The sequence below is a fragment of the Budorcas taxicolor genome, chromosome 15, assembly GCF_023091745.1.
Source record: "Budorcas taxicolor isolate Tak-1 chromosome 15, Takin1.1, whole genome shotgun sequence".
Lineage (NCBI taxonomy): Eukaryota > Metazoa > Chordata > Mammalia > Artiodactyla > Bovidae > Budorcas > Budorcas taxicolor.
In genome coordinates this window covers 5571294-5593675 of record NC_068924.1, presented here as the reverse complement: position 1 = coordinate 5593675, position 22382 = coordinate 5571294, and the positions used below count along the sequence as shown (strand labels likewise).

Below are 22382 nucleotides of genomic sequence, written 5' to 3'. Positions count from 1 at the left end.
TGATTGATTAGAGCCATCTTAGTGGGTATGAAGTGGTGTCACACTGTGTTTATGGTATGCATTTCCTGAGCATCTTATTGGCTCTTCCTAGAAACCTTCCTCCCATCTGACCATCCTTAGTGTCTTCACGGCTCTCTCCTTGGTCAGCACCATCGTCATCTCCCCCTGGGAAAGGCCACTGTCTGGTGTCCGTCACATGCTCCCACATGTGTATGTCCCACCATATGCGCATGGCGTCCCTCATCCACTCGTATGCTTCTACAGGCCTACTGCCAGCCGGCAGCCAGACTGACTGTTAGAAACCTGAGATCGTCGTGTGCCCGCTCACACCCTTCTCGTCAGTGTGCAGCCCATCTCCTTAGGTGGCCCACAGGCTCTGCAGAGTGTGGCTGGCTTCCTCTCTGACCTCGCCTTTTCTACTTCTCTTCTCCCACTGCCTGCAGCCACCCTGGCCTTCCTGCTGTGCCTCAAACACGCCCGACCCTTTCCTAGCTCAAGGCCTCACCTTGCTGCTTCCTCTACCTGAAACCTAGGGACACCCGTGTCTCCTTCCTTCCCTCACTTACATTCTTGCATGAACATTCCTGACTCAGTGTATCCTTTCCCCACACTTGCTTTTATAAAATGGTGCTCCAACACCCCTTTTACTCTCTCCCGCTTTACATATTTTCCAAATTATTTTCAATGTCTTTCATTGTATTGAGATTTATTTAGCCATTTGAATATTGACTGTCTCTCCCATTAGAATGTAAGCTCCTAGAGGGCAGAAGTTCACACTTGAAAGCAGCTGAGCCTAGACTGGTGTTCACAAAAAACAAACACTTATTTTTTTAATGAATTAAGAATGAATCCTGAGGGTGATGATGGGATAGCTAGAGCCTTCAAAAAAGACTGAATTATTTGTGGAGATGAGGTATTTTAGGGAAGGGGTAAAGTGAAGAAGAACTAAAGAGCCTCTTGATGAAAGTGAAAGAGGAGAGTGAAAAAGTTGGCTTAAAGCTCAACATTCAGAAAACTAAGATCATGGCATCTGGTCCCATCACTTCATGGCAAATAGATGGGGAAACAGTGGCTGACTTTATTTTTTGGGCTCCAAAATCACAGCAGATGGTGACTGCAGCCATGAAATTAAAAGATGCTTACTCCTTGGAAGGAAGGTTATGATCAACCTAGACAGCGTATTAAAAAGCAGACACATTACTTTGCCAACAAAGATCCATCTAGTCAAGGCTATGGTTTTTCCAGTAGTCATGTATGGATGTGAGAGTTGGACTATAAAGAAAGCTGAGTGCCGAAAAATTGATGCTTTTAAACTGTAGTGTTGGAGAAGACTCTTGAGAGTCCCTTGGACTGTGAGGAGATCCAACCACTCCACCCTAAAGGAGATCAGTCCTGAATACTCATTGGAAAGACTGATGCTGAAACTGAAACTCCAATACTTTGGCCACCTGATGCGAAGAGCTGACTCATTTGAAAAGACCGTGATGCTGGGAAAGATTGAGGGCAGGAGGAGAAGGGGACAACAGAGGATGAGATGGTTGGATGGCATCACCGACTCAATGGACATGAGTTTGGGTAAACTCCAGGAGTTGGTGATGGACAGGGAGGCCTGGCGTGCTGCGGTTCATGGAGTCGCAAAGAGTCAGATATGACTGAATGAGTGAACTGAACTGAACTGAAAGTCTTTCAAAATAAACTGTTGAAAAAGTATTAACTTTCAGAAATTGCCAATTCATATATGGAAATATGCCTAAAGTTTAATGGAACAACATGATGCACTCAAAGGGGATTGAGTTGCAAGTGATTCATGTGTAATGTGCTTTAAGAGGACTTTTGATGTCCCATCCCCTACTGAGGCAGCTGTGAACACCCAAGCTTGAGAGTTCACATTATTTACTTTGTATTACAGGCCTAGAATTTTCCAAGAATAAACAAATTACTAGCTATTTACATAGACTTGATTTTCTCCCATCACTGTAGATGATCTAAAATGGATTTAAATGTTACCTTTCTTAATTGGTCTTTTGCAACTGTTTTCTCATCCTTTTATCCTTTTCTGATCTCTCCCTCTACTTGTAGAAACAATATGCTACATTGTGTAACAAAGATTTAATTTTATCCCCAACCATTTAAAAGGACATCTTGAATGAAGGAAAGTATATTGGATTAAGATTAATGGATAAGAGGTTAAAAATGAGGATAGGTCCTTTAGAAGCATCCCAAAGTCACTGACTAATTTCCTACTCTACCTTACTTACCAGCATGCTTCCAATTCTGCTTTATTTCAAGTCCAAGATTCTAAGCTGTGACAGCAAGGCAGAGATTATGCAGTTTTTAGCATAAGAGGATACCCTTTAGCCTCACCATCTTGACAAGCCACTTGGGGATGAGAATGAGACCAAAGACAAGTTCACCAGATGGAAGATAATCAGAAGATACTGTTTAGGCCTAGTCAGGCCTGTAGGACAGAGACACAGAGAACCTTTTGGCCCAGACCTTTCTATGATCCATTTTGTTGTTGCTATTCAGTCACTAAATTGTGTCTGACTCTGTGACCCCATGGACTGCAGCATGTCAGGCTCCTCTGTTTACCATCTTCCAGAGCTAGCTCAAACTCAAGTCCATTGAGGTGGTGATGCTATCTAACCAACCTCATCCTCTACCACCTCATTCTTCTTATGCCTTCAATATTTCCCAGCCTCAGAATCTTTTCCAGTGAGTCAGCTCTTCACATCAGGTGGCCAAAGTATTTTAGCTTCCGTTTCAGCATCAGTCCTTCCAATGAATATTCTGGGTTGATTTTTTTCAGGACTGACTGGTTTGATCTCCTTGCAGTCCAAGGGACTCTCAAGAGTCTTCTCCAGTACCACAATTCAAAAGCATCAATTCTTTGGTGCTCAGCTTTCTTTATGGACCACCTCTCACATCTGCACGTGACTACTGGAAAAACCATAGCTTTGACTGTAATGAGAATCTGAAACTTCAACCCGTTAACAAGCATTAGGCATTTCCACTCACTGGGAAATTTGAGCTACAAATATTCACATAAACCCTTCAATAGAAGGAATGAGTAAAAGCAGGAATGAAGAGGAAATGTGGGTGACATATAAGTGAAAGCTCTTAAAAACCCTGTGACACATTTTAAACATATCACACCCAATTCCAGATTAAAAGCTGTAGTTCATCTGTCATCTACCATGTGAAACAGAAGTCCAAGACGTTTCTGAATAAACATTTGAAAAAGAACAGAGGACATGGCAAAGTTGAGTCCACCATTTCACACCAGGCTAACTGGAAGAGAGCTTGGTTCCAGCCACAGAAAATTTAATGCTGATCTGTTAGGGAAGCTCCCCACCCAGGTGATCCATTTGTCCTTTAGCAGCCTTTCTGGTGCTTTCCAAGGCCACCCAGAAATCATTATAAAGAGGTTAATAGGACAATACACAGAGGTCATCAGAAATCGAACTCTGTTCTGCTTCCTCTTGATTTCAAAAGAAGCAGTTGATTCACACTTTGGTCAAACCTGTTATTTACCCAAATATTTTTTCACTGTTATCCTGAAAACACTGTATTCCAGAAAAACATCTACTTCTACTTCATTGACTGCACTAAAGACTTTGACTTTATGGATCACAACAGACTGTGGAAAATTCTGCAAGAGATAGAGATACCAGACCTCCTTACCTGCTTCCTAAGAAATCTGATGCAGGTCAAGAAGCACCAGTTAGAACCAGACATGGAAAAACAGACTGGTTCCAAATAGGGAAAGGGGTACATCAAGGCTGTGTTTTGTCACCCTGCTCGTTTAACTTATATGCAGGGGACACCATGAGAAACTCTGAGCTGGATGAAGCACAAGCTGGAATCAAGATTGCCAGAAGAAATATCAGTAACTTCAGGTATGCCCATGGCCACCACCGTTATGGCAGAAAGCGAAGAAGAACTAAAGAGCCCCTTGATGAAAGTGAAAGAGGAGAGTGAAAAGGTTGGCTTACAACTCAACATTCAAATACCAAGATCATGGCATCTGGTCCCATCACTTCATGGCAAATAGATGGGGAAGCAATGGAAACAGTGACAGACTTTATTTTTCTGGGCTCCAAAATCACTGCACATGGTGACTGCAGCCATGAAATTAAAAGATGCTTGCTCCTTGGAAGAAAAGCTATGACAAATTTAGACAGCCTATTAAAAAAGCAGAGACATTACTTTGCAAACAAAGAATCATCTAGTATAAGCTGTGGTTTTTCCACTAGTGATGTGTGGATGTGAAAGTTGGACTATAAAGAAAGCTGAGCACCGATGAATTGATGCTTTTGAAATGTGGTGTTGGAGAAGACTCTTGAGACTCCCTTGGACTGCAAGGAGATCCAACCAGTCCATCCTAAAGGAAATCAGTCCTGAATATTCATTAGAAGGGCTGATGCTGAAGCTGAAACTCCAATACTTTGGCCACTTGATGGGAAGAGCTAACTCATCGGAAAAGACCCTGATGCTTGGAAAGACTTAAGGCAGGAGAAGAGGATGACAGAGGACGAGATGGTTGGATGGCATCACTGACTCAATGGACATGAGTTTGAACAAGCTCTGGGAGTTGGTGATGGACAAGGAAGCCTGGCATGCTGCGGTTCGTGGGGTTGCAAAGAGTTGGACACAACTGAGTGACTGAACAGACTGATCTTGAAAACAAGTGAGCAATATATGTTATAAACTACTTCTGCACAAAATTCCTCTTTCAGATGAGGATGTAAATATTCTGATTGAGTTCTGACACAAACAAAATCACTTTTTCCTGTGCTTTAGAGAGACTATATCTTTACAAAATACAACTATTTACCTTACTCAAAAAGGGATAAGGATTTGTAAGAATTCCTTTTGGTGGATGGGGGTTAACCACAGTCAGTATATTATTTGAAGATTAATTCAATTTGGAATTTGGGAAAGAAAAATTTCAGGTCACTGGTTATCAATCTTTGTGGTACTATTGCTCAGCTATCACAAGGGATAATTACAAAGTCTCTAAAATATCTCAAAACAAAATTAATTCTAATTGTTTCAAAAGCAACAGTTTTAGAGTCCTTATATGGGCTATCTAGAGTTCCACACATTTTGACTCAGATATTTAAGCCTCTAAATATCCCAGTGAGGTAAGAATTATTCTTACTGTAATTTTACAAAGGAGGAAACTAAGAAATTAGGGAACTTGACCAATATCACAAGGCTAAAGATGACAGATCTGGGGTTTGAATTCAGTCAGGCAGGCCTCAGAGCACACTCATTTTGCACCCCGTAACATTCATTTGTTTGGTGAAGTGTCTACACTGGACACACGCAGGGCTAGCAGTGGCCACAAGGTGGACACCTTGTGTGCCATGCTCAGCACCACACGCCTTCAGACCAAAGCTTCGCTGCTGTGAGTTCCCGGCCACAGACAGTCAGCCGGCACGGCCTGCACACATCTTCACACTACGTTGATCTCCTTGCTTATTATTTCAAAAAATATAACAGGTTTATTGAGATATAATTCACATACCTTACAATCCATTCACTTAAGGTGTACAATTTAATGGCTTTCAGTATATTCACAGATTTGTGCAACCATCACCTGTAGCGGCTCATACACGATAGCAGTCACATCCACACCCCCTTTCTCCAGCTTCTGACAAGCAGAGATTAGTTTCCTGCATCTCTGAACATCTCATACATATAGAATCATGCAATGTTCTCTGCCTTTTGTGCATCTCAATGCCTTATGTGTATATCAATGCCTTATGTGTGTGACTTTTTTCACTTAGCATAAGGTTTTCAAATTTTAATCATATTGTAATATGTATTAGTGTTTTTTTTTAATTGTCAAATAATAATCCAATATGTGAATTTTCCAGATTTCAAAAGTCCATTCATCATGTGATGCTTGTGTTTCCACATTTTGGCTATTATGAATAATGCTGCTGTGAATCTTTGTGTGCACGTTTTTGTGTGAACATATATTTTCACTTCTCATAGGTATATACCTACTTGGAGCCTGGCCGTCTTCAGTCCATGGGGTTGCAAAAGAGTCAGACACAACTTAGCAGCCAAACACCACCACCACCACCACCACCACCTAGGAGTGCAATTGCTGGGTTATGTGGTATCTCTATGTTCTGTGTTTTGAGGAGATGCCAGACTGTTTCCCCTTCTTGCGTATTGATATTAAGTTTTCCTCAGCTGACCGTTTTTGCAAAAGTGACTTTTTTTATTCTGTAGAATCAGTTGACATTGGAAATCAGGGATACCAGATTTTGTCATCAACAGTCTAGTTGGCTGTAAATAGCTACTTTCAGTAATGGAAACCAAATGGAAAGCTTAGAGTACCCTTGAGTAACTGTCCCATCCCTTCTTACTATTAAGTCTTTTTAGTGAGCATATGAAACAAATTTAATAAATAATAGTAAAATTATAACTAGTATCTATTGAATACTGTAGCTGTTCCTGGCAGTCTATGAAATACGCTAACTATATTTTATCATCTAATTTTAGAACTATTTTTTAAAAACATTTTTTTAAATTGAAGGATAATTGCTTCACAGAATTTTGTGGTTCTCTGTCATACATCAACAAGAATCAGCATAGGTACACCCATGTCCCCTCCCTCCCGAACCTCCCTCCCACCTCCCTCCCATCCCACCCTTCAGCCTGCCACAGAGCCCCTGTTTGAGTTCCCTGAGTCACATTAAAAAAAATGAAGTATGGTTGATTTACAATGTTGTATTAAATTCTGATGTATAGCAAAGTGGTTCAGTTTTATACATATAAGTATTACATATTATTTTTCATATCTGTTTTCATTATGGATTATTACAGGATATTGAATATAATTCCCTATACTATGTAGTAGGGCCTTGCTGTTTATCTATTTTATAAATATTTGTTTGTAGCTGCTAATCCCAAACTCCTAATTTATCCTTCCCCTGCCTTTCGCTGTTGGTAACCATAAGCTTGTTTTCTATGGCTGTGAGTCTGTTTCTGTTTTGTAAATAAATTCATTTGTGTCATACTTTAGATTTCACATATAAGTGATATCGTGTGGTATTTGTCGTTCTCCTTATGACTTATTTCACTTAGTGTGATAATCTCTAGGTCCATCCATGCTGCTGCAAATGATGTTACTTCATTCGTTTATAGCCGAGTGGTATTCCATTGTACGTTTATATCTTCTTTATCCATTCATCTGGACATTTAAGCTGCTTTCATGTGTTGGCTATTGTGAATAGTGCTACTATAAACGTTGGATTGCATATGTCTTTTTAAATTAGAGTTTTCTCCAGATATATGCCCAAGAGTGGGATTGTTAGATCATATGGCAACTCTATTTTCAGTTTTTTGAGGAACCTCTATGTGGTTTTTCCTAGTGGCTGCACCAACTTACACTCCCACCAACAATGTAAGAATGTTCTCTTTTCTCCACACTTTCTTCAGCATATATTGTTTATAGCCTTTTAATGATGGTCATTCTGACCTGTGTGAGGTGATAGCTTATTGCAATTTTGATTTGCATTTCTCTATTAATTAGCAAAGTTGAGCAATTTTATTGGCAATCTGTATGTCTTCTTTGGAGACATGTCTATTTAAGTCTTCTGTTCATTTTTTGATTTGGTTCTGTTTCTTTGTTCTTGAGTCGTATGAGCTGTTTGTGTATTTTGCAAATTAAGCCCTCCTCGGGTCTCGTTGTCTGTGTATTTTCTCCCAGTCTGCCAGCTGTCCTTTTGTTGTTATGGCTTCCTTTGCTGTGCAAAAGCTTACAGTTTGATTAGGTCCCATTTGTTTATTTTTGCTTTTATTTCTATTTCTTTGAGAGACTGAACTAAGAAAATGTTGCTATGATTTATGTAAGAGAATATTTTGCCTATGTTTTCTCTTCTAGAAGTTTTATGGTGTCGTATCTTATATTTAATTAAGTCTTTAAGCCATTTTGAGTTTACTTTTGTGTAGGGTGTGAAAGAGAAATTCGCTCAGTCATGTCCAACTCTTTGCGACCTCCTTGGAATTCTCCAGGCCAAAATACTGGAGTGGGTATCCTTTCCCTTCTCCAGGGGATCTTCCTAACCCAGGGATTGAACCCAGGTCTCCCACATTGCAGGTGGATTCTTTACCAGCTGAGCCACAAGGGAAGCCCAAGAATACTGGAGTAGGTAGCCTATCCCTTCTCCAGGGGATCTTCCCAACCCAGGAATCCAACTGGGGTCTCCTACACTGCAGGCGGATTCTTTACCAACTGAGCTGTTACGGAATCCCGTAGGGTGTAAGGAAGTGTTCTAACATCATTGATTTATATGTGGTTGTCCAGCTTTCCCAACACTACTTGCTGAAGAGACTTTCTTTTCTCCATTGTATATTCTTATCTCCATAGAGATTAATTGACTGTAGGTGTGTGGGTTTATTTCTAGACTTTCTATTCTGTTCCATTGATCCATACCTCTGTCTTTGTGCCAGTACCCTGCTGTTTTGATTACTTTGGCTTTGAATTATTTTCTGAAGTCTGGGAGGGTTATGCCTCTAGCTTTATTCTTTTCCCTCAGGATTGCTTTGGCAATTCTGGGTCTTTCGTGGTTCTGTATAAATTTTAAGATTATTTGTTCTAGTTTTGTGAAAAACGTCATGGGTAATTTGATAGGGATTGCATTAAATCTATAGTTTGTGTTGGGTAGTAAGGCCATTTTAATAATATTAATACTTACAATCTAAGAATATGAGATATCTTTCCATTTCTTTGAATCATCCTCAATTTAATTTATCACTGTTTTAAAGTAGAACTACTAAAATATAAGATAAAAAAATAAGAATGACAGCTGTATTTTATCTGTACTAATGACTAGGTAGGAAAAAAAAATTAGCTTGAAATAAGAAAAACTAAAGCAAAAGACAAACTTCCCCAAATGAAAAGCTAGTCAGAAGAGGCCTTCTTAGAAAGGTTAAAGACAGTTTCATTGAGGACATTTTATTTTCAGGAAGGAGGAAAAAGAGTGAATTACTATTATTTCTTCTGAGTCTGAATATTCATGATACTATCTCAAGGTTTGAGTTTTCTATAAAGTACACAGAATTTGTTATCACAGTGTGATAGAAGCTGGTAACCATTAACTAAAGAGAAATACTGGATTGATCTTATACAACATTTTTATTGGCTTTTGTTAAAAATTTTCTTGTTGCAAAATGCCCATCTCTTACCTAGTATGAGAATCCATTTGAGTAGATTTGCCCATTATAACCTACTTCAAAGACCAGTGAGCACACATAGTATCAAACAAACAAACAAACACACACACAAACAATGAGAAACAAAACTTATACAGTATGCAGTCTGTGATATGGTTAAAGACAGATACATTAATATCCATCATAGCAAATGTTAAGACCAAAAAGGCTTGTATAGAATTAATATAATTTGTGTGGTAATGCTATTTCTTATTAAAAGAATTATAATACACATCAGAAAATCCACAAGTAGGCTTCTTCCTGGAAATAAAAACCGAACTGATCAATTTGCCTCAGTGTATTAGTGAGGAAAAAAAATGATGTGTATCTAACTGAAGAGTTGCACTATGTTGATTCTGATTTTGTGTGAAGCTGACTGTATAATAATTTCCCATTTGGTTTAAAATTCTGAATCCAAAACTGAGAAACTGTTTAGAAGCATAATTATTTTCAATGAATTCGAAATTACCCTTAGAATTGAAGGCCATGGGAAGAATATATAACCTGAGTTCCGATTTAGTCCTTAAGATCCAGTCCTCAGATCCAGCTCTCAGTCATCTTCATTTTTTAGGAAAGACTAGACTTTGCTATTTAGCAACCAATCCAGGAACTAGATTTCAGCACACTAACCACGTCTTCCTTCTCTGTATCATATTTGTATGCTTTGGGTCCCGAAAAGAAGTAAATGTAGCCTAAAAGAGACAAAGATGAAATTATGGTTACTGAAAAGGACTTGTAAATTTATAAATGGGATGGCTGTGCAGTTGTAACTTTCTCGAGGGGGCACCGAAGAGAAACAGGAAATGTGCCGGGGGCAGTTGGCTAACCCTCAGCACAGCTCTCTCTCAGCCCTGGAATCCGACACCCCTAACTTGCCAGTCATCTCTCATCATTCTCTCTGCCACGCCAGGGCCGCTCTGTGCCTCTCTTCAGGCTGCTCCCTTTTGGGAAATCCGCCCCCCACTTTTTCCTTCCCGAGTCAAAAATCTAGCCATTCTTTAAAACCCGGAGGTTTTAAAACCCGGAGGAAGTCCCATCACGAAATCTACACCAACTGATGCCTGTTTTGATCTTTTCTTTCTCAGATCACTTCTTGCAATTATTGGGAAGACTACCACAACAATTCAGTACTAAATTATACTTGATTTCTAATAATTTCATCTGTGTTGGGTGGAGGGGCATTTCCCAAAGAGACTAACCATTCCATGAAGGCAGAGACCTTAACTGAAGTTGCCTTTGCATTTCTCGACAGAGTCCAGCTCTGTGCTAAACACTCAAGAAGAACGTGTTGACTGACTGATTCAAAGATTCAATTAAACTTATTCAACCCAGTTCAATTCAACTTTCACAGCTATGTGTCAAATTTCAGAAGCTGGGTGATAGAATGGGGAAAGGCATTTATTTTCAATGGGAAGGTTGAGAATATGTACATTTTAAAGATGAAAAAGGCAGTTTTGACTAGATGGCCTTTATGATGTAACTGGCTAATGGACTGAAGCTATACTTTTAAAACTTTCCATTTGTAAAGAGAGACCCATAATGGCAGACTTTTTATACTTTTTCTGGTGGTTAATCTGGTTAACTAAATTTATAAGGGACTCAGGGCCCCCAAAAATAAGAACCAAGGACTCCCATTCGGAAATCCATTTTCAGTTACGTTAAAGCAAAGCCCAGAAATTGTTACAATTTCTACAAAGAAAGTGTTTCATGGAAACACTCACCATTTAATTCTACAGCTGCATCTATTTGGCCATTGACTCCTGAAAATTCTTCTTCAGTACTCTTTGGATAGTCCTTTTCCATTTTCCTTTTTCGTTCATCATAACTGTAAGAAATATTATTTTGTAAATAATATAAACATGAGGTATTCATTGATTGTAGAGGACATCGTGCTAGTCGGGTGTATTTAGCCAGGGTTGACTTATGATTTACTTTGGATCTCCTCTGTCTCTCTGTTTCTCTGCTGTGTCTCTCTCTCACACACACACACATTCTGCCATTACTTTCCCAGGTTGCAGAGATTCTGTGGCCACTAGTTTGGGAGTCATTTGCTCTAAACATTTTCTTTAGCAAATTGCCAGATATGTTGTTTAGACTTCGTTATATTGTTTAGAATTATAAGATCATATTTTTATAATTAAAAATCACTGCTTTTCAATGGAAAATCTATACTTATTTTCAGTGCTTTTTTTTTTTTTACTATTGTAATTTCTCTCTCTCTCACCCTCCATGTATGAATTTCCTGGCTCACCAAACAGTTGAAAGCCCTGAGTGAAGGCTTTCATTAACCATTGCCATGGTTTGTCATCAGAAGTGCCAGTAAGGAGCTTTGTGCTACGTAGAGAAGGGATTGAACAAATGACGCACGATGAATGAATAAACAAAGAAACAAATGTGTGAATGATCAATAGATAAAGACAAGAAGTGAGAAAGTCTGGAATAACAGATATGCTGCTTTTAAAACATTCTAATTGTTTCCTAGAAAGATTATACAACTAATCAAAAAGTAGATTAGGTTTGTTTTTCTGAACTCACAACTACCACGCAAATGATAACTCTGAAGACTGATTAATACATCTCTTTAGTAACTCTCTAAATTATCCCTTGTAAAGAGATTGTGACTCATATGAACCAGTATGACTTGGATGAGCTCAGCATGTAGGCAGAGCAGGCTCTCTTCCCTTCAAGAAGACTTCATTTAAAGTGTGAGAAAGTCCCTTCTTCATCAGCATGGAGCTCCCAGTGGGGACATTCTCTAGGTGGACACCCTACTCATTTCCCACCAGAAGGTCAAACAGTCTCTCCTGGTGCCTGGGCCACTGGGAGTTTCCTGCAGCAGCAATCACAGCCGCTTCTCCTGAAATGTGCCTCTCACATGGCTATGACTACCCAGGCAGGGGACAGAGCTCTCATGATACTGAGTAGATCAAACCCGGGGAAGGAATATTCAGGTTGAAACTGACTTGTGGTTGAGATGCTTTGCTGGGTGTTGAGGAGAAAAGTGGAAGTTAACTCCTGGAAGTCCAAATTCCCTTTCCAAGAGTGTCATTAGAACCTTCCAGCAGGCCGAGGGGAAACCCTAGCTATGTGAGTTACACAAATAAACATGGAAACCATTGCCATGTTTTGTCATCAGAAGTGCCAGTAAGGAGTGTCTATGCTATCAGGAGGAGTGCTGCAAGGTGTCAGGACTGTAGTGAGGGAACGAGTGGGGGAAAGGACAGCTGGGCATATTGCCTCGCCAGGGCTTGGATTTCTCTTGTTTGCTTTGTTCCAGTGTTTGAAATCTAGAGTCCCTGGTTCAAAGTGGGAGTGCAGTTGTTTACACATTAACCAGTGCTTACTAGGTTCTCTTCTCTCACTTCCCTGAAACAGTTGAATTGAGGAAACGGATGCTATTACTGGAGTGTATGAGGAGGGTAATTCTAATGCTTAAAATATTTTGGGCGAGGGATGAAACAGGAAGAACAAAGGGACCGAAAGGTGTTGGCATGTCTGCAGACATACAGAGAGATGTGGTGGGGGATACCAGGGACTGTGACATTTTGAATTCTTTGTTTAATGTCAACCCCTAAGCTCAAGGGTAAATAGTGAAATGCCTTTCATATCTACTTCCTTTTTCATCTGTCCTGAATAAAGGATTAGGGGCTGAGCTATTATAATTAGAGCTATGCCTTACCTTTGTGTGCATTAAACATTTATGAGTGATTTTAAGAACTTCATCAACATTTACATCAGTTTACAGCAAAATGTGTTCTCAGTTCCAAACAAGTGACTGGCCAAAGAATGTCTGTAGGGAAGCCTATTACAAATTGAGATCTGCTCATACTAAGAAATCTGGAAAGTATCAAAGGAGAGAGTGAAGATCTTTTCTTGAGAATAGAAAAACCATTTAAATAATATGGAATAGGTTTTCAAGAAAATGATGACTATTAAACCAACAACAACAAAAAAAGAACAATCCAATAGATTTGAAAAAGTGATCTTTCTTTTTTTTTAAATGTGTATGCTTAGTTTGCTAAGGGCAGTGGTGACATCTAAAATCTTATGTATCTATCTGTTGAGAGGATAATGGAGTTAATAATACTATATGTAAATACAATTTCAGCAGAAATTTTGGACAAGCGATATCCAGCTGAGAATTTTAATTTTCAATTACATTCATAAAAACATAGGCAAAAATTTTGGCAAACCTGTGAAATCATTTTTCTTTTTTTCATCCCTTCTACCACTTAGTCCCTCTCCCTTTCTGCCAACTGTGTCTCTGCCCTCTTGCCCCTTACTCTATAACTGCTTTTCAAAGAGTATCTTTTTAGAGTATCAATAAAATCTATGTTAAAGAATCAGTCTGACACATAAACCACGTGGTCCTTGGATGTTGGAGTCGGTAACCATTTCTTTCTCCAGGGGAGCTTCCTGACTCAAAGACTGAACCCTGAAATGCAGGTGGATTCTTTATCATCCAGGGCCAGAGCGATTAGGGAAGCCCACATTTTAAGATTAGCTGATAACATATATATTTCATTTGGGCCTCTTATATAGACACTGTGTAGATGGCCTTATGCAGTTAACATAGGGTTAAACTACTTCTCATTTTACCAAATAAGAACATTACCATTAACCATCAAAATAATAATTATCACCTATTTTCATCATCATTTCATTAAAAAAGAAACTTTAATACTAAAAAAGGCAGAAAAAAATATAACCTCAGAAGAAAAGATGGTTCTTGCCAATAATACTGACCCAGATCACATCCTCCTATGTCTTTATTGTGCTATTTTACTTTTCTGTGAACTAATGAAAACTTTGTGATGATCTATCCCTTGGTTTTTGGACAGGTATTTGGGGATTTCACTTCCCTGGTAGCTCAGTTGGTAAGGAATCTGCCTGCAATGCAGGAGACCCCAGTTGGATTCCTGGGTTGGGAAGATTCCCTGGAGAAGGGATAGGCTACCCACTCCAGTATTCTTGGGCTTCCCTTGTGGCTCAGGTGGTAAAGAATCTGCCTGCAATGCAGGAGACCTGGGTTTGATCCCTGGGTTGGGAAGATCCCCTGGAGGAGGGAAAGGCTACCCACACCAGTATTCTGGCCTGGAGAATTCAAAGGACTGTATAGTCCGTGGGTTTGCAAAGAGTTGGACACTACTGAGTGACTTTCACTTTCACTTTGAGGGTTTCTGTTATAGAGCAGAGAGCACAGTCGATGGCACAGTCAGGGTTTGAGTTCTGACTCTGTTATGTGGTGGCTCTGTGATCAGGAGAATGTGTTCTGAGACCTGGTTTCTTTATCTGGAATATAGTGGCCATGAGGATGAGCGAAATCTCACACACACACACACACACACACACACACACACACACACACACACACATAGGCACATATGCACACAGAAACGTGCCTGGCATATGTAGATATCAAGGGCTGGCCCAAGTTATTTGCTGTTTATTTTGGCCCCAAGAGGGCTTCTCTTGTGGCTCAGCCAGTAAAGAATCTGCCTGCAATGTGGGAGACCTGGGTTTGATCCCTGGGTTGGGAAGATCCCCTGGAAGAGGGAACGGCTACCCACTCCAGTATTCTGGCCTGGAGAATTTCATGGACTGTATAATCCATGGAGTCACAATGAGTTGGACACGACGGAGTGACTTTCACTTCACTTGGTCCCAGGAGCCATTAACTGGCTGGCTAGTATGAAGTTGAGTGAATGTGTGATTTTGTCTAGGATCCTGAGTCATCAAAGAGTTTAGTGTTTACCTAATTTTTTAAACACACTTCATTGGGATAACATTTTGCAGTAGTAGGCAAAGTTGAGAAAAAAAGAAGAAAGGAGGACTAGAAAATATTGGAGGTAGTCCAGAGACCTCAGCAAAAATGAGGTTAGAAAGTCTACTGTTGATAGTATACTGAGGATTAAAGAAAATAAAATTATATGACAGGATGAGAATTATGGGCATGGTTATTTTAATTGACAGTAAATAAATATATGGTGAAGAGAATGAAAAGTTACTACACAGTAGATGGAAAGGACTGCTGGATCTGGACTCAGAGGGCATAAAATACAGCCTTGGATGGACTACTTTTAACTGTGTGGCCTTGACTTAATCACTTGATCTCTTAGATGCAATGTTTTTAACTGTGAAATGAAGATAACAATACCTACTTCTCAAGATGATTGAGGAGGCAGATGGGAAAATGAGAGGAAAAAAAGAAAATAGTTTGATTTCTAACACATAATAAACCATCAATACTTGAATACTAAGAAAGTATTTATTGTAAATATAATACTGTATTTGTATATATATAGTATGTATATATATTGTATATATATTGAATATACTATATACTGTGTGTGTGCTAGGTTCCTTCAGTTGTGTCCACCTCTGTGCGACCCTATAGACTGTAGCCTGCCAGGCTCTTCTGTCCATGGGATTCTCCAGGCAAGAATACTGGAGTGGGTTGCCATTTCCTCCTCCAAGGAATCTTCCCAATCCAGGGATTGATCCCACGTCTTTTACATCTACCTGCTTTGGCAGGTGGATTCTTTACCACTAGCACAACCTGTATACTAGATACCTGGTAAAAGCGTTGCACACATTTTCTCACTACTAAGGTCTTGTTTGTGAAACCCAAATACCAGGTAAAAACGATTAACCAGTAACTATGTTGATTTCCTTTGAGAGTATTTCTTTCATCATTTAACACTGATCAATGGGTATAGAAATTAAACAAATCATTACTGACAGTTAAACTTTACTAGCAATATTGTTTAACTGCAATATTGTAAGGCTGTAGATATCTGATATGCTTTTTCATATATATTATCTTACTCTCCACATTTGCAATCTAAGGATTTAGGGAGTATTTTGGTAAAGTACCTGAGAATTGTTTAACTTTTGGCCGAGAACTTAGATTTGTTAGAAATTTCTAGTGTTTCCATTGTGATGATTTCTAACTTGTGTCAATGGCAAAATTTAACAGCATTCTGTCTTCTTTGAACTACTGAATCGGGAGTTCGGTCTGCTAAACAATGCTTAAAGAAAATGTGAGAAAGGATGGCAGATGCAGGAATTTACTGTTTAGCATGTAAGATACTGTCTTCCCAGGTGGTGCTAGTGGTAAAGAACCCACCTAACAATGCAGGAGACATAAGAGACTTGGGTTCCATCCCTGGGTTGGGAAGATCCCCTAGAGGAGGGCATGGCAACCCACTCCACTATTCTTGCCTGGAGAATTTCACAGACAGAGGAGCCTGGTGGGCTACAGTCCATAGGGTTGCAAAGAGTTGGACATGACTGAATCAACTTAGCATGCACACAAGTATTTATGGTACATGTTTCAAGAAGTTTCCTCAAGGAGACCTTTTTAGTGAAATCTAGTGGAATTTCTTGTGGAATCCCCTTTGAAGTTAAGCCACTTCTAGCCAGGAATCACATGGTTCTCATGGACGAAGGGATCTTTGTGATCTAAACTAGAGAGGGTAGGCGGGTAAATGGTCAGGAACGAAGAGAAGGGAGAAGAGTAAGAACCTGCTATGCACCATCTTAGATGAGGAAAGTGGCTATGAGAAAATTCTGGAACAAAGAACTGGTAATAATGTTGAAAAGTACAGATGATCTCAATTACTATCTGATTGATGAAATGCAAAATTATATCCAGCCTGAATGATCTAAATTCAAGCCCTGTATATCCAACTCCCTTCCAGACATTTCCATTCTTTGATCTTACCAGCATGTCAAACTATATAACTACAAACTGGAATTTCTGTTTATTCTTTTAATTTTGCTTTACTTCTTAATTTTATTCTTTCCCTACTGAATGGCCTTAGCATCCTTGTCAAAAAGCAGCTGAACATAGATATATGGACTCTCAATTTTATTCCATTTATCTATATGTCTGTTTTCATTATTAGTATCACATTGTCTTGATTAATGCTGCTTTCTGGTAAATTTTGAGATCAGGAAGTCTGAATTATCCAGGTTTGTTTCTCTTTTTCAAAGTATTTTGGCTATTCTGGTTTTTTTGATTTTCCAAATAGATTTTAAGATCAGCTTCTCAATTTCCAAGAAGAAACCAGTGGTATTCTGGTAGGGACTGGGTGGAGTCTTAGATCTGTTGGGGGAGCACTGCCATTAATTAGGGCTCTGAGCCATGAACGTAAGATATCTTTCCATTTAGATCTTGTTTAATTTCTTCTGACAGTGTTTTGTAGTTTTCAGATTACAAGTTTCACATTCACTCTGTTAAAATGTATTTCTAAGTGTATTTTTCTTCTTGATGCTATGGAATTGCTTTCTTAATTCATTTTTGCATTGTTCATTGAAGTTTGTGGACTCATTTATCAGTTCTAACAGTTTTTTTTTTCTTTTGAGGTTCCTTAGGCTTTTCTATGTAAAAGATTATATGACATACAAATACAAATAGTTTTACTTTCTTTCCCATCTTCTGTATCCTTCTTTTTAAAATATCATTCATTCTTGCCCTGACTAGAGCCTCCAGAAAAATTTCAAATAGAAGTGGTAAGAATGAAAATTTTTGTCTTGTTCCTGATTTTAGAGGGAAAGCATCCAATCTTTCAACACTGAGAATGATATCAGCTGTGGGTATTCATAGATGCCTTCTATCAGAGTGAAAAAGTTTCTCTCTATTCCTTGTTTGTTGAATTTTTTTTATAATGCAACAGTGTTTGATGTTGTCAAATGCTTTTTCTACATCTATTGAGGTGATCTTATGGTTTTTAATTTTTAACTCTATTGATATAGTGTATTATATTAATTTATATAATTAATCAATTATAAATGTTATTATAGATAAACAGATGTTAAACCAATCTTACATTCTTGGGGAAAAATTCCCAGCTGGTCGTGGTGCATAATTCTTTTTTATATGTTTAAGGATTTGGTTTGGTAGTATTTTTGGAGGATTTTTGCATTCATATTCATAATAGATATTGGTTTGAAGTTTTATTCTATGATGCTTTCATCTGGTTTTCATATAAGGGCAATATTGGCCTCATACAATGAGTTGGGAAGTATTCTTTTCTCTTCTACTTTCTGGAGGCGTTTGTTAAAAATTGGCAATAATTTTCTTTAAATGTTTTGATATAATTCACCAGGAAACATGTAGGCCTGGGTTTTTCTTTGTGGATAATTTTTATATTATGAATTAAACCTCATTTCTTATAAGTCTATTCAGAATGTCTATTTCTTCATGACTCACTTTGTCCTTTTTTTATCACTTTGTATTTTTCTAGGAATTTGTCTATTTCATGTAAACTTTCTAATTTATTGGCACACAATTGTTTATTCTTTTATAGTCCATTTTATTTCTGTAAGGTTGTGTTCACTCTTTCATTTCTGATTTTAGTAATTTTGGTTTTCTCTTTTGTACTAGGTTAATTTAGTGAGAAGTTTATAAATTTTTTTGACCTTTTTAAAGAAACACATTTAACTTTGCTGGTTTTCTCAAATTGTTTATTCTCTACTTCATTTTCACTGTTATCTTTATTATTTCCTTTTTCCTGCTTGTTAGAATTAATTTGTTTCCTTTTTCCAGTGTCTTAAGTGGAAAGTTAGGTTATTGATTTGAATTCTTTCTTTTTTTTAAATATGGATATGTACAGCTAGAAGTTTCCCTTTGAGCACTGCTTTAACTGCATCAACATAGGTTGTGCTTTAATATTCATTCATCTTAAAGTATTTTCTAATTTCTCTTGTGATTTCTTCATCCCATTGGTTGTTGAAGAGTGTGATATATAATATACATTTATACGACCTTTTATAATTTCATAATTGCACTTACTGGTGTTCTTTTTTTTAACGTGGATTCAAATGTTCAAATTACTGTCTGGGTTTACTTGCTTGAATAATTTTCTTTACTACTTCTTGTAAAGAAGATGATAGTGATAAATTCTCTGTTTTTATTTGGGAATGTCTTCATTTTGCCTTCATCTTTTAAGGATAGCTTTGCAGAATATAGGATTCTTGGTTGAGCATTTTTTCCTTAAGCACTCTGAAGATGTTTCCCACTACTTTCTGGCTTAACTGGTTTGACTGATTTTCAGTCTTGTTCCCGCTCTAAGGACAGAAATGGTATGGACCTAACAGAGCAGAAGATACTAAGAAGAGGTGGCAAGAATACACAGAAGAACTGTACAAAAAAGATCTTCATGACCGAGATAATCACGATGGTGTGATCACTCATCTAGAGCCAGACATCCCGGAATGTGAAGTCAAGTGGGCCTTAGAAAGCATCACTATGAACAAAGCTAGTGGAGGTGACGGAATTCCTATTGAGCTATTTCCAAGTCTGAAAGATGATGCTGTAAAAGTGCTGCACTCAATATGCCAGCACATTTGGAAAACTCAGCAGTGGCCACAGGACTGGAAAAGATCAGTTTTCATCCCAATCCCAAAGAAAGGCAATGCCAAAGAATGCTCAAACTACTGCACAATTGCACTCTTCTCACACGCTAGTAAAGTAATGCTCAAAATTCTCCAAGCCAGCCCTCAGTAGTATGTGAACCATGAACTTCCTGATGCTCAAGCTGGTTTTAGAAAAAGCAGAGGAACCAGAGATCAAACGGCCAACATCCACTGGATGATGGAAAAAGCAAGAGTTCCAGAAAAACATCTATTTCTGCTTTATTGACTATGCCAAAGCCTTTGACTGAGTGGATCACAATAAACTGTGGAAAATTCTGAAAAAGATGGGAATACCAGACCACCTAACCTGCCTCTTGAGAAATCTGTATGCAGGTCAGGAAGCAACAGTTAGAACTGGACATGGAACAACAGACTGGTTCCAAATAGGAAAAGGAGGACGTCAAGGCTGTATATTGTCACCCTGATTATTTAACTTCTATGCAGAGTACATCATGAGAAACGCCGGACTGGAAGAAACACAAGCTGAAATCAAGATTGCCGGGAAAAATCTCAATAACCTCAGATATGCAGATGACACCACCCTTATGGCAGAAAGTGAAGAGGAACTCAAAAGCCTCTTGATGAAAGTGAAAGAGGAGAGTGAAAAAGTTGGCTTAAAGCTCAACATTCAGAAAATGAAGATCATAGCATCTGGTCCCATCACTTCATGGGAAATAGATGAGGAAACAGTGGAAACAGTGTCAGACTTTAATTTTGGGGGCTCCAAAATCACTGTAGATGGTGATTGCAGCCATGAAATTAAAAGACGCTTACTCCTTGGAAGAAAAGTTATGATCAACCTAGACAGCATATTCAAAAGCAGAGACATTACTTTGCTGACTAAGGTCCGTCTACTCAAGGCTATGGTTTTTCCAGTAGTCATGTATGGATGTGAGAGTTGGACTGTGAAGAAGGCTGAGTGCCGAAGAATTGATGCTTTTGAACTGTGGTGTTGGAGAAGACTCTTGAGAGTCCCTTGGACTGCAAGGAGATCCAACCAGTCCATTCTGAAGGAGATCAGCCCTGGGATTTCTTTGGAAGGAATGATGCTAAAGCCGAAACTCCAGTACTTTGGCCACATCATGTGAAGAGTTGACTCATTGGAAAAGACTCTGATGCTGGGAGGGATTGGGGGCAGGAGGAGAAGGGGACGACAGAGGATCAGATGGCTGGTTGGCATCACTGACTCGATGGATGTGAGTTTGAGTGAACTCCGGGAGTTGGTAATGGACAGGGAGGCCTGGTGTGCTGCAATTCATGGGGTCGCAAAGAGTTGGACACGACTGAGCAACTGAACTGAACTGAACAACTCCCACTCTAATACAGCTGCACTGCTTCCAGAGTGATATAACAAAAACCTTAATGAGTTACTTCCCTGTTTAAGACCTTTACAGATATCCCTATTTTCTCTAAATTAGCACTGATCTCCTAGAATGGCACAGGCCCTTCCTGACATCCATCCTTGGGCTGCATCTCTCATCCCAGCCCATGTTCTGATCATACTGAACTACTTGAGGTTTTCCTCCTATACACAGGTTGTTTTCATGCATCGGTGCCTTTGCTTCAACTGCTCTCTCTGCCTGGAAGATACCCTGCCCATCCTGTCTGGGAAACTCCTACTCAACTCTCAAAATGAAGCTCAGTCATTGCTTCCTCTAAAAACTCTTTCTTGACAATTTTGCTAGAATTGGCCATTTCCTTTTGGTTTTGCCCCACTGAACCCTGTGCAGTGTTCCATGAGGCCATTTGTGGCATCTGGGTTGCTTTTAATTAGTTATCTATACATTTACTTTCAACTGTACTTGCTGAGGGCATTAATAACACCCAATATGAATTGAGTCCTTACTATACGACAGGAATTTCACGTTTTTCTCATTGATTTCCACAACTCAATGAAGTAGATACTATTTGTGCATCCAGAAATGATCCAACAGAAAGATGATCCAACATGCCAGAGTTGAGATGAACACTCTCTTATTCCTGTCTACACTCTTAAACAGCAAACTTTGTGCCTTGTCATGAGTGTCAAGGTCTTAGTACACAGCTTGACATGTAATCATGACCAATACAGGCATGAATGCAGTAGTTTGGTAATATATTTAAAAAAAAGATTAAAAAACAAGATTTTGAAATCTACCCATCTTTCTTATTTTTGTTACTATTATTTATTTCTCTATTTTGATTAAATATAAAATCTTTAAATAAACAGATCCAGTTTCAGTATTCTTGAGAGATCTAGGAAGGAAAAAATCTGGAAGACTGTATCTTACTTTGGGCTTCCCTGATAGCTCAGTTGGTAAAGAATCCGCCTGCATTGCAGGAGACTCCGGTTGGATTCCTGGGTTGGGAAGATCCTCTGGAGAAGGGACAGGCTACGCATGCCAGTATTCTTGGGCTTCCCTTGTGGCTCAGCTGGTAAAGAATCTGCCTGCCATGTGGGAGACCTGGGTTCGATTCCTGGGTTGGGAAGATCCCCTGGAGAAGGAAAAGGCTACCCACTCTAGTAGCCTGGCCTAGAGAATTCCATGGACTGTATAGTCCATGGAGTTGCAAAGAGTCAGACATAACCAAGTGTCAATCATGCCTCTAGTCTATCTGTTAGAAAGAATGATTTAGGAGTGGAAAAGGGCTTGTACCTATACATTTGTAAGTCATTTTACACAAATTTTAGAAATCACTGACAGAAGCAGAAGATATTAACAAGAGGTGGCAAGAATACACAG

The 22382-nt window shown here is 38.9% G+C and overlaps 1 protein-coding gene across 1 annotated transcript in view; it reads right to left on the bottom strand.

Moving 5' to 3' along the window:
• Window positions 1-9828: 9828 nt before the first annotated feature.
• The window catches only part of MMP20 (matrix metallopeptidase 20), a 60346-nt gene continuing 47792 nt past the window's right edge, over window positions 9829-22382 (bottom strand). The window contains exons 9-10 of the mRNA XM_052653270.1: window positions 10959-11062; window positions 9829-9929 (exon numbers count right to left, since the gene is read on the bottom strand). Coding sequence (XP_052509230.1) covers window positions 9829-9929; window positions 10959-11062 — 205 coding nt within the window. The remainder of the gene's footprint in view (window positions 9930-10958; window positions 11063-22382) is intronic.